The 16,179-nt window shown below is 34.4% G+C and overlaps 1 protein-coding gene across 8 annotated transcripts in view; it reads right to left on the bottom strand.

Annotated features, from left to right (window-relative positions):
* Positions 1–16,179, bottom strand: part of CACNA2D1 (calcium voltage-gated channel auxiliary subunit alpha2delta 1) — a 520,469-nt gene that overhangs the window by 14,742 nt on the left and 489,548 nt on the right. For all 8 annotated transcript variants that reach the window (XM_070787669.1, XM_070787670.1, XM_070787671.1 and 5 more), the window contains 11 exons: positions 15,528–15,631; positions 14,539–14,625; positions 12,951–13,018; positions 12,587–12,625; positions 11,123–11,194; positions 10,464–10,616; positions 10,326–10,378; positions 8,730–8,785; positions 8,229–8,358; positions 6,222–6,331; positions 5,013–5,095 (listed from right to left, as the gene is read on the bottom strand). In XM_070787669.1, coding sequence (XP_070643770.1) covers positions 5,013–5,095; positions 6,222–6,331; positions 8,229–8,358; positions 8,730–8,785; positions 10,326–10,378; positions 10,464–10,616; positions 11,123–11,194; positions 12,587–12,625; positions 12,951–13,018; positions 14,539–14,625; positions 15,528–15,631 — 955 coding nt within the window. The remainder of the gene's footprint in view (positions 1–5,012; positions 5,096–6,221; positions 6,332–8,228; positions 8,359–8,729; positions 8,786–10,325; positions 10,379–10,463; positions 10,617–11,122; positions 11,195–12,586; positions 12,626–12,950; positions 13,019–14,538; positions 14,626–15,527; positions 15,632–16,179) is intronic.

Here is a 16,179-nt window from a genome sequence, read left to right as displayed (position 1 = left end):
AACTTGCCCCTAAATATTATTTTTATGAATGATATTTCTAGGAGTAATGAAGCAGGTCAAAGACAACACATCATCTGTGAGTCTTCCTTTTTTCAAATCTAATCTATCAAATCTGTCCTCTTAACTCTAGTTTCAAAATATATCCCCAGACCTACTACTTACTATGTCATGTCCAGGTTACTATTACTTGTGGCCTCCCTTGACTCACTGCTTCTATTCTTGCTCTTTAACAATTTTCTCTCCAAAAAGCAGCCTTCTTAAAACCAAATCCTTTCATGCCCTTTTTGAAATTTCTCAGAACAAAATCCCAATTTCTTATAAAGGCCTACAAAGCCTTATGTGATGTGCAGCTTGGCTGCTTCTCCATCTTCATCCTCCTCTATTCTTCCCCACATCACATTGCTCCAATAACACTTTCTCTGCAACAGGTAAAGGTATTTGTTATCTTAGGACCTTTGCATTTCCTCTTCTCTTTGTTCAAATAGCCTTCCCTCTAGGTAGATTAACCAGGTGAAAAAAACAGGATTCTGAATTACATGCGACTTTGAGATGAAAATTTACAGTTTAGTATCAATGTGTCTTAATCTCAGGGATATAATAGTGGCCTGACACATAGGTGGTGTACTACGAGTACTTGATAAATGAGTACTCGTACTCAAATAAAGCAGTGGTTGGTTGATTAGTTAGGAACACTACAAACATAAAATACCAACTTAAAGGCTTAACTGTCACTTCATTAGGAGAGCTTCCCAGTTCTGGTTAAGTATTAATTTGATAGAATGCAAAATTAGCAAACATACGAGACCCGTTGACGTATTAACGCAAAATACATCTGTATGTTCTAGAAATGTTATGGAAAGAAAAATATTCTTTCTGGCTCTGCTGCCATTGCTTTTATTTTTATATTTCCAGTGTTTTTTTTGAGGGGGGGGGGGTAATTTCCTCTGTGTGATGATGAGATATGTCTGTTCAGTCTGGGAGGTGGTAGTTCAGATAACTTATTTGGAGTCCCTGAAGTCTGCATGTTGATCCACACTGAAAAGTCTGTCCCTTCAGTTTCCTGATCATGTTTTCTCAAATGTTTTGCATGGGCAACCACATATACCAAGACTTGAAATTATTATATGAAAATAAATTATGAGATACATTCTAAAAACATTCTAAATCACAAATGCATAGATGTGGGAGAAACCTCAGCATTTTTTTTCCCCTATCTTAGAGAGACCAAAATCCCACTAACACCATAACCAGATAAATCAGTCTGATTTTTAAAGGTTAGTGGAGAAGATAACAGACTGGTACCTTGTTTCAGCTTTAAATAGTAAAGGAATAAAGTGCCAAAACTATTTACATATATTTTAAGATATGAAAGAATAATTTTATTTCCTTCTAGGGACCTGTCTCAAAATACTCTTCAACTAAGAATCCCTCATTTTTTTTTTTTTTTTTTCTGTCCCATTACTACTCAAGGAAAAAATATCTAAACCATATTCTTGCCCTGAGGCTTACTTTTTCATGATTTTGTCCCAAGGCTTACTTTTTAAGACCAGATATACTAGTAAGTATATCTGTTTATGCGACACTATGGACTGCAGCCTGCCAGGCTCCTCTGTCCACGGGATTTTCCTGGCAGGAAAACTGGAGCGGCTTCCCATTTCCTCCTCCAGGGAGTAAAGCTCAAATCATTGGTAAAAAGCATCCACTAAATATGAGCTATCTGGAATTTAGATAGCTCTATACTTACGGAGAAGGCAATGGCACCCCACTCCAGTACTCTTGCCTGGAAAATCCCATGGACGGAGGAGCCTGGTAGGCTGCAGTCCATGTGGTCGCTTAGAGTTGGACACGACTTCAGTTTCACTTTTCACTTTCATGCATCGGAGAAGGAAATGGCAACCCACTCCAGTGTTCTTGCCTGGAGAATCCCAGGGATGGGGAGCCAGGTGGGCTGCTGTCTATGCGGTCGCACAGAGTCAGACACGACTGAAGCGACTTAGCAGCAGCATACTTACATCACCCACAGCAGCTTCAAAGAAAATGCATATTTAAAATTATTTACGCAGGTAGATACCACACATAACTCTCTTAATAGGAATAAGGTCCCTAACAAATCATTTCCTACATAGCACCTTAATACATTTAACCACATTCAATCATGAGGTAGGTTTAATGTATGTGTATGTATACACACATATTTCTTCTACATATTCATTTTTCGTGTTCTCAATAACATGTATTTACCAATTATGTTTGCATAAAATAATGAACTTCCTCAATAGTACATGTTATTGATTTGCTGTTTTTCTTTACCACTTAAATTCAAAAGCATTATTTTACATTCTGACACTCCCCCTGCTATTCCACTTTTGTCTCCTTCTGATGAACTCACTCTTCAGTAATGGCCACATCTCCATCTAGTGGTTTCCTAACCAAAGACTACCTGGACAGCAACGAAGAAAGTACACAACGAATGCTGTCTAGTTACTCCATTCAGGATTCCAAAACATCAAAAAAGAAAAGAAAAAATGTAATGGAACTCTGACTATAAATTCAGGCCCTAAAATATCTATTCAGTCGTACTGAGTATGTAATTCAGAAATTTGTCAGAAAATAACAAATAATGATAATCCTAGCCTAGATAATGTAAATAATAGTAAGGAAAATTAACTTAGAAATTAGAAGCACTTAGTGATACTAAAATATTTCACTAAAGAAATGCTGTGTAGACAATATCCATTTATATGGAAAAGGAAAAATTAGGATAATGAGCTTAGAAGGTACTGAATAATGCTTGATAAAACTGAAATATTTCATTAATTTTATGTTAACAACTTTTGAAACAAAACTTATGACCGTCTCTAATAATTGTCCTTAGGGTATTTCTCTTAAGTAAGACATCATGAAGAATGTATACTTTTTTCCACATTGACTTAACCTTTAGTAAAACCTTAAGAAACATTTCCAGGCAAGAATACTGGAGTGGGGTGCCATTCCCTTCTCCAGGGTATCTTCCTGTAAGAGACATAACTAATTTTTAACTAAATATAGGAAACTGATATGCTCTGTTCAGGATTAGAAACATGTAATATTTGAACGTTGTTATTTACAAAACAACATTACTACTGGCATTTTAATAACCTGGTTTCAGGACATTTATTGTAGTGGATTTAGGGATATGGATTACTTTTAAAAATTTCAAGCCAAACACAAAAACAAAGAAAAATTCGAGAAAGTGACTGACCATCCACAGCACATGAAAACTTGCAGAAAAATGAAGATAGGAGCTGACATCATGGTACAGGCACGATTCGTTGTGCATACAAGTTGATCCTATTAATAACGGGCAAAGTAGCAAGTACAGGAAAAGGAAAGAAAACACAGAAAAGACATACAAGATGAGATTTCATGCAATTTGCTGGCAGTTAGCAGTTTATGTGAGCCTCCATTCAGAGCAGATTCACAGTGACCATTGCAAATAAGCATTACCAAAATACTCCAGTGCTAAAAAAACACAAGACATTATTAGCACATTGAGCTACTGAGCAAGAGTTGTACTTTCACACACAATCCATTTTACAATTTATAGGAACTTTAATATTGGAAATTTCTGTCTTTGTAAAATCTTCTTCTTGTCGTGATCAAAACATACAGTTTCCGACGGTGAAAATATTTTGGGTAATAGGTTTTTATATGATCTTGGAAGTGCACCTGAGTAAATTTAATCTGTCTTTGGTGACAAACAGTTGACAAGTGAAGTTTCCCTAATGAGTGACACTAGCCTTGGGTCCAAAAATAACATTCTTTGGAGAATGATTTGACGCGGCAAAACTCCTTACGGTAAAGTAGACAGAACAAAAGAGTCCTCGTATCTGGGTCTTACGTAAGCCTCACTGTAAAAGAGGAAAAGGTCAAATAGCTCTAACTTTGAATCAGTTTTCCCCTTCAAAGACGAACTGATCAACAGTCCTTAGGGAGGTAAAAGGATTTAGTGGCTAAAACATTTTGGGTTTTCACCCGTATTCCCCATCACCAATTTTACTTCTCTGCTCTGCTTCTACTCTGTATTATGTACTTGCATAATATGTAACTATGGAAATTTTTATTCTTTTCTGAAACAAATGTGATTATGTGTATTTGAGTAAATAAGTACACAATAGGTAAATCAGTTCTAAATAAATAACTTCTAGAAATGCACATTACTGAATAAATGGTCTGACATATTTTATAATAAGCAATTCCTAAGATGATAATGCTTTCTTTGCAAACCTTCATACAAAGAGACATGAAGACTGGAAAATTGAGAAATATTAAAGAAGTGTAGTTTTTATAAGTAGTGAGCACCTTTTATATGGGGTTTGATTCAGAATAAAGCTTATTAAAAATTAAATTAATTTGAAAAGTATCAAGCTACTTATATATACAGTAGTCTGGATAGTGCTTAGGAAAGGAAGACAGCTAACCTATAGGAAAAGGACTATTCATCTCAGATAACATACATTAAATATGGGTGTGTAAAATTTTACCAACTTAATCCTGTGTTACTAACCTAGTCTAATTTCAAACAATATAAAAAGTAATTAAGAAAAATAATACAAAGCTAATAGGTGATAGAATTACAAAATAAGGGGACAACAGCGATTTAACAAGTTTTTAAATATACTGAATGAAGACTACACAAATTAATAAAATACTATAATAACAAATGAAGGTAGGCAACTCATATACTATTAGTAACATTTACTGTCAGTTACTATTTATTAGAAAGCCTTTAAAATCATTAATGATCTTGGAACATTGCTAAACTGGCATTGTGTTTGAAAGTACAATTTCTGTGGAAAGGACAGATAGATAGAAGAAGCAACTGTTAAGCTTATGCTAACCATGAAGAAATACTGAAATGAAAAAATCTATATACCAGCAAGTATGTCGTGTTAATGAGAATACTATGGTTAAGACATTATGTTGGAATTAAAACTGTAATTTGTCCCCTGAAATTCTCTGGACACACTTACCAAAGCATTGTTATCAAAGCAGACATCAGGCCCTTTTCGGTATCTGGGTTGCTTCACCATATCACAAGGATCTGGACCATCAGCTAAAAAAACTTGTTAAGGGATATGAAGTTATGTTTCCCCCCCCCACAAAACTGAAAAAATACAATGCCATATATTTATTTCTCAAAGCAAGCAGGAGAAACCTATGACATTATTCTAGTGCCATACACTACTATAGGCTTTAAGGAACTAAACTGCCACAGATTTTCTTTTGTTAGCCTAGGGACTGTGTGAAGAGATCAACTTTTTATCTGTACTGTGCACAGCATGGTTGCTGGCACAAGAAAGTACTCTGTAAATATTTGTAGAATCTAAGTGGTTGAAATGTGCAAATGACGCACCTGTAAGACAGAGTCATTCACGTAAGACCATAACGGAGGACCCTGGTTTCTCCTATTCAGCAAGATAGAAGTAGAAACTAACTCTAGTAATAAACGTCAGTTCCAAACATAACATATGGGAAAACTATCTTCCCAGAAACAGCAAAAACCAGAGGCAGTCTACCAAAATTCGGCCTGTAATGCTTGAATAGTCACTGCATTGCTATTTAGCATATTTACTCGCAGAAGTATTTTTAGCATTGCTGTCATCACAGTTGTAGCATATGACAGGACTTACCTTCTTTTAAAGGCCGAATAATATTCCATTGTGGGTACAGACCACATTCAACGCCATTAATGATGACTGGCTGTTGACAGCTTTCAAGGCACAAGCAGACCCTTTTTCCCTTCTGTCCTATACCTGGGCGAGCTGACAGGGAAGACAGAGTACTCCCTCATCTGGCACCGTGTGGAAGTTTGGGCCAACAAGCCCCAGGGAGCACTGGCAGAAACCCAGCATCCTCCCAACCACCACCAAACCCCAAGCCAGGCATTCCCTGGTGCTCTCTAGCCATCTTCAGAGGCCCTTGGGAATCTGCATTGCGCTCTCCACAAAGACTCACTGTGCAAGTGAGAAGCCTCTCGCCTTCTCTGAGTGCATGTGTAGCATCATGAGTCTTGGCATCCAAATGAGATTTTGTGTGACGGGTCCATGCTGCCTCTGTGAGGCGATTGCAGCCCTCTGTGGTATTTTTCTCTTTCTGGGCATGAACAATGTGATGTGGTTAAAAATGCATGGCTTTAAGATGGAATTTTCATTCCAAACCTCTCCAATGTGAAAGGATACAAGTCTGCTCTGCTTGTATGAGCAACCGTGTGTCACAGGGACAAGTTCCTTTGCTCTCAACCATTATGAATATTAAGTTGGTGTTCATAAGTTTTTCTACATGGAAGATTCTGTAGAATATTATAAAAGATTAGAGAAAATGTCATTTGAGAAAAAAACAGTTTTTAAAGACTGTTACATATTAAAAAGAAAAGAAAACAAGACTTTTGAAACAAAGCATCACATGCACAAGCAGTAAAACTGAATGAGAATGTGTTTTGAAGAGAAAGATTAACATGGACATATTATCTCTCAAACGAATACTAAAAAATTCCAACAGGAGATGTTTCTTAAGCGATAAACCAAATGCAAAATAAGTACCACTCTGTTGTTTAGAGTTGTAAGAAATGTTTTAGTTTATATGTTTAAGGAAGTGTGGTATTTATCACTAAAAATGTCCCAGAGGTGCCTTATTTTACAGTGAAGGAAACTAGGAGTATAAAATGACTCAGCATTTGCCCAAGCTCATGCCAGGCTGAAGTCTAGATCGGGCTGTTAAACAAACCTTCTGGGAAGACAGAAATGCCGTCCACTTTAACCAATATGGTAGACAAACGCTTGCCACAGGATGCTATATTGAGCGCCCGGAATGGTGACTAGTGTTGCTGAGGTACAAAACTGTACTATTAATTAGTTGCAATGACTAATGACTAGATGACAGAAATTGCCATCTGTGGCCGGTTACTACTGAATTAGGACAACACAGGTCTAGACAGAATTAAGGGCTTTGAATTCCATGTAGTGTTTTTTTCCCACATCTTAAGCTGTTTCTACCTTTCACAATAAAAATGTAGGTCTGTTGTTAAAGAGTAATTGATTTTTCAAGGAAGCAGGGTTTTCTTTTTTTCTTAACCTATTTAAGTTGGGACACAAGCATAGAGCAAATCAAAAGTAACCGTGGTTCAACTTATTATACTGGTCTTTACATTACAGTTTAACTTAGTCATTTTTAAAGTATACATTGCTACTCTTGGACATCAATTAATGAAAGACCGAAGACTCTAAACTGATAAATCCACTTAACTTGCCACAGTTCTATTTTCTGAAAGTGAGGTCCTGATATGCTAATCTCTAAATAAGATGGTCTGCTTTTTGCTGATTACATGCCGGACTCCACCCCTTTCCTCTCCTCTGCATACCCTCCACCTCCTCGTAGGACATGGAGGTTTAATAAAGTCAGTCATAAAATCATACTGACCACATCGATTAAAAATTTGTGCTCGTTGCAGTTAACCCCTTCCTGAAAATACTAAAAAAAAAAAAAAAAAACAACCTGTTATAAACTTCTTTTCCAAATTCCCTAGCAACCAACTGTTCCTGCCCTGTCACCTGCTCAGATTACCTCACCTCCTCATATTTCCTCTTCTCTCTGTTAACATTTCTTCTAGAATAAGCTGTCCTAAGTTACTAAAAACAAAGTATTCCATGTGCCTTCCTGCTCTGTTCTCAGGGATACTGTGACATAGATTATCCCTTTCCTCTTAAAACTTCAAAAATCTCCACCCTGCCATTCGTTCTTTCTCTCGATACAAATAAAATAAAATTTTCCATTTCTTCCAAAAATTTTTCCAAGTGTTTTATGGACCGTGATGACCAACACTGACCTTGACTTCAGGAAATATGTTCTTAGTTTTTTCAGTTTCAAATCAAAGATAAGTGAATACTACAACTAAAACAATTTCCTGCCCAAGGATATGTCTGTTAATCCGTTTAGTAAGTATAATTCTAATCAAAATTAATATCATTTCTGAAACTAGCTCTACATTAGAAAAAATTTAATATGGATTCTTTTAGACAAAATACAAATTCCTTTATATTCTGCCTAAAAGTGGGCATAATTTTCTTGATTACACAATTACTAAAATAAGTTGAAGGAATTACAACTTATCGAAGTCAGAATTAACATTAAAAACCTTCAGAGAAACTGAAGGGAAGCAAGACTAGTCCAGAATTGAAGAAATGAATTACCTGGAACAGTTTCCACAATCTAATACACCACTAAATGATTTACTGTCGTTATCGAAAAAATACTGAGTTTGTTCAGTAATGCAACTCTGCTTTGACAGAGAGGCCGTAAAGTCATCATCTTCCATCTCAACTGTGGGGAAAACAAAGACCATTATTATGAGGGGTCTCCCAGAGCCTCCATTTCTCAAAGAGCAAAACAAATCAATCAGTATAAGGGCAGGCACCATAATTGGCTAGTTACTCCATGAGGTACAGTGGCAGCTCCTAAAGGTACCCATTAACTCTCATTAGAATAAATGAATTTGAATATATAACAGCTGCAAAACAGAAATCAATGTGACCTAGGAATGTTTCTCAGGCATTAGGAAAGTTGTGACAAAAAGAATTTAACCTACAAAAATGTTAAATGGTCGATCTCTCTCTCTCTCACACACACACACACTCAGCATACCCAAAAAGAAAATTTTAAGTTATTATGATAGCATCTGAGCTATGACATACCTGCCTCAAGAAGTCGTGGAAAGGTCAAACTCAAGAGAAACTGCTGTAGAATAGACCTAAATTTTAAATACAAAAAACTATTGATAAAAAGCTAGGTGTTTTATTTTATAAATTATATCATAAAAACCAGAGTCTTTTTGCATGTACACATACACATATTTCTTTTTTCATCTTTCTGGAAAAACTGAGAATTTGCAAGCATTTTTATAGAAGTGTTTTTAAATTATATAAGACATTGTAAATTTCTTTCTGTAAAAGAAGTCATGAAGTCAGTTGTCTTCAGGACCCTGTGAGGGACACATAATGTGTGAAGACACTTAATATAAAATCTGAGTGAGGAGAAGTGATAACTCTAGGGAGAATGTCATCATTTTAGTGCATAGTTTTGACATTCAAGATTTTATCCTTATTTTCAATATTGAAGCTGTATTATGGTAGGGAAAAAACACCACAAAACAAACAAAAATGACTGTGTACCATGGGTTTATTAACTATTTACGTAAGGTGGCATAAAATAAAATGCATAATGTGGCATTCATGAAATATACCTTTAAATATAGGACATATGGCACATTTCAGTTTTACAATAAATGACAATTGAGCCAAATACTGGTAAAAACTCATTTGGAACTGAGTTTAGTTAAAACAAAAGTGGGGAGAAGGGAAGGGGAAGTTGAGGAGGAGGGATTTTCTGGCCAGAAAATAGCATAAAAACAAGTATTTCAGGATGACTATGAGATAGACTTTGTAAAGCCTATCTAAAATAGCATTTGACAACAGAAAGTACCATTTTTCATAATTTTTAAGAAATCAGATTTTTAATCTAAAATCTTTGCTACTTTAATAAAATGCATAATCATTTAATTTTAGCTGGGAAAGCCTCAAAATCAAGTGAACCTTATGTATTGACCTACATGGAAGAAAACTTACACAATCCAGTTGGGTAATGGTACGAAAGAGAAACACGGAGGAAAGGGGGGATGGACCCGGACATCACAGGGGGATTAGTTACTTGACTGACCAGACCCAGACAATGACAAATTTGATCTTCCAGACTTTCCACAGTGCCTCAATAAGCAATTTAAATGTCTTCTTTTCATTGGTGGCAGGATATAGGTAGAGGGGAAATGGGAGGAAGGGTAGAACTGGTGAAAAGAATTAGATCCATTTCAGGAATATGACGCCTCTAAAACGAGGCCAGCCTTTGTATGAAAAGTGAAGAAGTAGAAAGAGAAGTCATCATATCATGAATCTGATGGATGAAGACATTTAACGTGTGATGCCTAAAATTTAAGGACTGAGTACAATATCAACACAAAATACCAGTGAAAAGAATTTCAACAGATCCATAGATAAAAGGATCCCCTGAAGAGGCTGAAGTTTGCATAAAACTGTTTTCATAGAAAAAGCTGAATAACTATAATGGTTTTATACTGATCATTTAGGAAAAAAATACTTATGACTGTTAACAATATGTGCTGTAGGAAATAATGTAGTTCCCATAATAATTATCTACATGTCTGTACTTTCATCAAATTCTTTCCTATTTTACAACACTTTTTGCTCATTACCCATAAAACTAAAATTTGGACTTACCAGGCAGCAGCAGTGGCCCACCAGCCAATGTGTAATACGTCGGCTATTGATGGCTATAAAACAGGATAAGAAAGTATTACACTAATGAACCCTGAGTGTCCCTCTGACACAATGGGAAGCCGAGTGGATATTACTGACCACGTATGCTGAGCGATGCCCTGCTCCTTGTTTTGGTGCAGCTCCTGGCTCACACACCGACTGATAATCATAAGACTTGTTATAAGCATAAACTGATATATTAACCAGGTGTCTCATCAAACTTGGATCAATCTCTCCAAAAAATCTTCCAATCTGGTACAGAAAAAAATAATTAATATTTGGCTCACATTTGAAACTTTATTAACACTTGAATCAGTACAAAGAAAAGAAATGATACAAAGAAACTGAACTAAAACCACTGAGGAGCTTAAAAACAAAAGCAAGTAATAAATGAGTATATGACACTTTGAAAGAACTCCCATGAGATTAGGTGTTTTCATCTGTTTCAAACCAGTTTGTATTAAGACTCATATTATCAACAGACTAATATGTGAAATTTCTCTAAATTCCCGAGAGATCAAAAATAAAACAGTTCATATCATGTTAAAATCTTTAGCAAATAAGTTTTAACAGAAACAATACCAGAAAGTAAAACTAACAAGTAAAAGGAAAACTATTTTTAGGATGTATTTTTTTATGGTTTCTATTACATTAAACACTTTGGTTATCAATGTTTATAGTGGTTTGGAGGAGTTTCATAATGTTGATCAGGGAAACACACTTAGGAAACTCTACCCCTTCCCACTTTAGGTACATACCTGGTTAGTATAATCATCATGATTTGCCATCAAAAGGAACCCACCATCATCTAGAATAACACAGTCCATTACCTATCAAAATAAAAACAGCAGTTAATACATTTTTAAGGAAGGTTAAGTTACATTATGACTCCATTTTATGTAGATGATTATAACAATAAAAATAGGAGAAAAGCTTAAATAACTATATCTTATCTTGAAGGTATGTGCTCAGGAGATTCTGATGAAATCAGGGTATGCATAGATTGCTATCAAACCATCAGGGCTTGAAATTCCACCACCATCCAGCCATTAAAATTGTCAACTCAGTCCGAACAATACATAAGAACAAATCAGAAAAAATCCTTTTGCCACTCTGTGGTCATCTTAATGAACAAGGAAACTGGATAAATCAAATATTTAATAATGTATCATTATTTTTTATTATTATATTTAAACACATAATTAAGATTTTGACAAGAAAGACATTCAAAAAAATCCATTTGGGGCACTATCCATCACAGACTTAAAAAGAAAAAGCAACACCATGAGGTTATTTATAATTGTTTTATATTAAAAATTTTTGGGTAATTTGGGATGTAAAAGCAAGAATCAAGGGGAAAAAATGCCTTTAAGGAAAAATAATCATATATCCTAAAATGTTCCCAGTTTAAATTATGCTTAAATATATCAATCAATTTAATAGTTTTACTGTATGAAATTACAATTAAAAGCATTGTTTTCAGAGTTGAGGACATAATACATTCTGTTTTCCTAATATGGAAGAAGCTTGCTAAATCTTTTGCTCTTTTAAAAACAGCTGATACATAGTCTATGTAAAATGAATGTTACTGGCTATGGCTTCTCAAGATTTAGGAGTGATAAAATGATACAAAACTCCTGCTTCCCTTGGAAGCATTTAGACAGGGACTCAAAGAAAATAGGGGAATTCATCCTTCTTATTGAGGATAGGCATAACTTATCTCGTATCATTTGTACAACATCTTAAACTGGAAACAAAAATGGAAGTGATAGAATCCAATCCAGGCAAGTAAAACTTTTTTACAGTTCTAAGGTTCAGTTAAAAGAAACTTTCTCACTACTATAATACAGCACAAAAATATTCAGATAAAATGCAAAAAATGAGGGAAGACTGCATTGATAATAAGTATGTTTCAGTTAGAAACCATGGTCAGAAACAAAGCCGAAATAAATATGTGCAAAAGAATCTAATACAATTGGGTCCAAAGAGAATATAGTTCATATTGATATGGCTTTTAAATGAATATTTTTAAATGCTTCTAAAGTTTAAATTTAGGAATTAAAAGCATATAATTCAAATTCTCATCAGTGAATAAGTTCACCATTCCATACAATATTATTTTGGTATCTGATGAAAACTTCCTGCATTTTTTTACCGTTAGTCTTAGAAAGAGTAACACAAAAAGTTGTATTTAAAAATTCCATTTTAAAGAGTTTTCTTACATCACTGTTTCTTTTACAGTCACAAACTGGACCCGCACACTGAAAGACAGAAAGTATAATTATCACCTCACATTTTCTTAATAACTGGATTTTAATTATATCATTTTAATTACCATAAAAGATTAAATGATAGTCTAATCATTAGTTTTACCTTTATAAATTAGAGAATATCAATAAATATTTAAATGGGCATTTTAAATTCTTACGTTGATAATATTTTTAATATTGGTTGACTAAACAAAAAAAATATCTGCAAAAAAATAGGAATTCATAATTATGCTTCAGTGTAGTAGCATTAAAAGTTGATTTTGCCACTGTTTTTGAGACTAGTAAATGTAGCATAGGAATTTAAAAAAAATCTTACCGGATCCCTGATTGATGTTTTGGTGAAATTCTCTATCCAGGAATTTAGATCAATTTTAATTCCAACAACTGAAAAACCATGTAAAGAAAAATTAACACAAAATTTTAAAGAAATGTAGCCATAACTGTCACTTATCTTTACTCTCACATTTGAAAATTCCTAAGGAGGCAAATGTAAGTTTCTTAAAAAAAAAAAAACCAGAACATCCATTTAATTGCAGATACACTGAGAAATGCTGATTCAAATTTATGTAAAAGGTTACACATTTAATTAGCTAGATATATACTTTGCTATATGATATTTAGGTAATTTATAAAATAGCATTACATTGAATATAATGTTAAAATTAGAGATATTTCTTGAGGTTTTCACTAAGAAGTAATATTAATAGCTCTTAAACTATTACATAAACTTCTTTATATTCATAGTTCATTTTCTACAACCTTGCCAATTAATACAATAAGCTTAAAAATTGATAGTGTCAGGAATAGATTTATAAATATGCAGTCATTTGAAGGGTGAGCTTGAAGGGGCTTCCCTCACCTAACCAGTGCATGCAGTAGTTGCTGAAGAAATGTTGCTAAAGTGTGGAAACATGAGCGTGTGAGTAGGTAGGTGAGTGGGTGGGAAAGGGCACGTGAATGAGAGACTGAAAGAGTAAGACTGGATGAGTAAATAAGCAACTGCGAGAATGCAGGAAGGAGCAAATGAGCTGGTCACTGCATGAGCGACAGAGTGAATCCATGTAGTTGAACCACTGAAGGCTAAAACTGCCCTCAGGAGCAGAAAGGGATTTATCTGCTTCTTCAATATGGCCTCTCTAAACCCTTTATAGAATTCGAACAACACTGATTTACACAATACTTTTTTTCCTTAACTTTTATTTATCTGTTTACTCTAGCCCACTTCTAACTCTCCCACTGATGCTCAGTTTTAAGAACTTTTGCATTTGCTTGACTTAGTTTACCAAAAATTTCATATTCTTTATTCTAAGCTTTTAAAAAAGATCCCTACTTTTTAACAGATATATAATATAGATATGACATAATTTATCTTTCTCAATGATGTAAACAACTTTTCATGTTTAAAATATCACAGACATTTACATCCTTGGCAATATCTACTCTGCTACCTGGCATGTGAGATCTTAGTTTCCCATCCAGGGATCAGACCCGTGCCCTGTGCAGTGGAAGCGTGAAGTCCTAACCAATGGACTGCCAAGGAATTCCCTCTACTTTTGTATATTTGAAATACTTTATAGGTTAGATTTCTAAAGGGAGATTGCTGCATCAAACATTTAGAATTTTGATATATAGTATAAAACTGACACCATAAATTTGTGTCAACAGTGTATAAACATATACACACTTCTTTCCAAAATCTGTCAACTCTTTATAGTATCAATTTACTTTTATCCCCAATCTCATAGGTAACTGTGTCTCATTTTCTTTTTCACACTGGCATGTCTTTGACTGTATTTTGGTTGAAGCTTACTGATTGCTTTCCTGATAAGTACTGCCAGTTGATTTAGAAAAAGTAGGTCACATTTAATTTCAGTCCTGTGTATGTGGATAGTATATATGCTTACCTGCAGGTTTAAGAAGTTTTCCTTGGATGTAAATTTCTACAGCTTTGCTTACCATAATGCCTGATTCATAAGCACCAGGTCCACTTTCTAAAAGAAAGAAAAAAAAAGGAAAACAAACCACTCTAGCTAAATCAAATAATATTATATTTCTTTTAATATATATAGGAAAACAGTATTTTGCTTAAATATTCTAGCATAGATATGTTATCAAGGAATGGGTGGTCTCCTCTTCCCTTTTCTTCCTTTTTATACCAGGCTAATTGGAGTGTCCATGAATTGGTTGCATTAATTGACTTTGGAATGGGACTTATTAGCTTGGCTGCATCACTCTCACAAGTTAAAGGATGCACACCAAATCTCTGGTTTATGATACCTGCTAAAATATTGAGGAGGCTATTGAAGTGAAGCAGAAAGATTGATCTTAGATTCATGAAACTGCTGTAAAAGATACATGTCCCTGGAAAAAACTGAAATTCCCTGAACTTCAGTTTCCCCATTTGTGAAAATGATGGTAATAAGCCCAACCTCTAGAAAGGCTGAAGGATTAAAATAGAAAGTTTTAGGGAAACAGCCCAATAGAATATTTTTAAAATATAGACTAGTAATAATTTGTACAAATATTATGCAACTAATACTGATTAAAGCAGAGTAAACTGATTAATTCCGTTTTTAAAAATTCACTAAACATTCTTCAGTGTATTTGCAGTTGGTGAAATTAGGGATTGTCTACATCTGTTTCACTGTACCGTGCATGCCTGTAGATATGCTGTATTCACATTACTGGCTGGCTGATTTCCTGTAGATGCATTTTACTTCTTCAACTAAATGGATACTTCAGTCTTTTCAGTGTCGTGCACATGGTATATAATTAATAATGATTGAGCTGAACAACTATCATAAAATATATTGTTTGGTAGGAAAGCAGGTAGGAGCAATAATTTATTTTAAAAAGGGGAATTGAGATGAATGAATTGTAAAGTAGTACTTACTGTTAAAGTAGGGAGCAGTGAAAACATAGTTATCGTTATCTAGACTTCTTTTATAGAAGCTGTCCTCATATGTTTCTGGGTTTTCTTGCCAATTTTCTCCAGCCCTAAGGAGGAAGTGGCTCATCATTTTTATTCTTTAATCTATGTGATAACTTACTTTTCCATTTGTGGACATCACTGAACTTTACAGATATGTCTGCATCTCTGGTACGTGTAAGGAAGTTAGTGGTAATTGATGGTGTAAATGACATTCATTACTAAGCAATAGATCAGCACAGAGTTAAATTAAGGAGCAGAAAAAGCTGACTCCAAGTTTTACTCTGACGTTTACTAGCCAGGTAATTAAGGACAAGTCAGTTAGTAAGTCAATTAATATTAAAAAGCCTACAGAGCCCACTTTATGGACTCTTCTAAAGATAAACACAGATAAAATCCATACATGAGTGAAAATAATGAAGTGCTATGCAAATATTGCCAATAGTCATATTCATAATAACATTATGTTCATTTAACCAGGTTGGTTATGTCTACAAAGAGAAAAATCTCTTTTAAAACTTCTTAAATTTTGTAATATAGGTGACAAGGAAAAATACAATTGAAGAATCATAGCATGTTTTTCAAGAATGGAGTTTAATAATTAAGTACTTTAAAT

Source organism: Bos indicus, chromosome 4 (genome assembly GCF_029378745.1).
Source record: "Bos indicus isolate NIAB-ARS_2022 breed Sahiwal x Tharparkar chromosome 4, NIAB-ARS_B.indTharparkar_mat_pri_1.0, whole genome shotgun sequence".
NCBI lineage: Eukaryota > Metazoa > Chordata > Mammalia > Artiodactyla > Bovidae > Bos > Bos indicus.
Note: the sequence above shows the minus strand (reverse complement) of the source record. Positions and strands in the feature narration are given on the sequence as shown.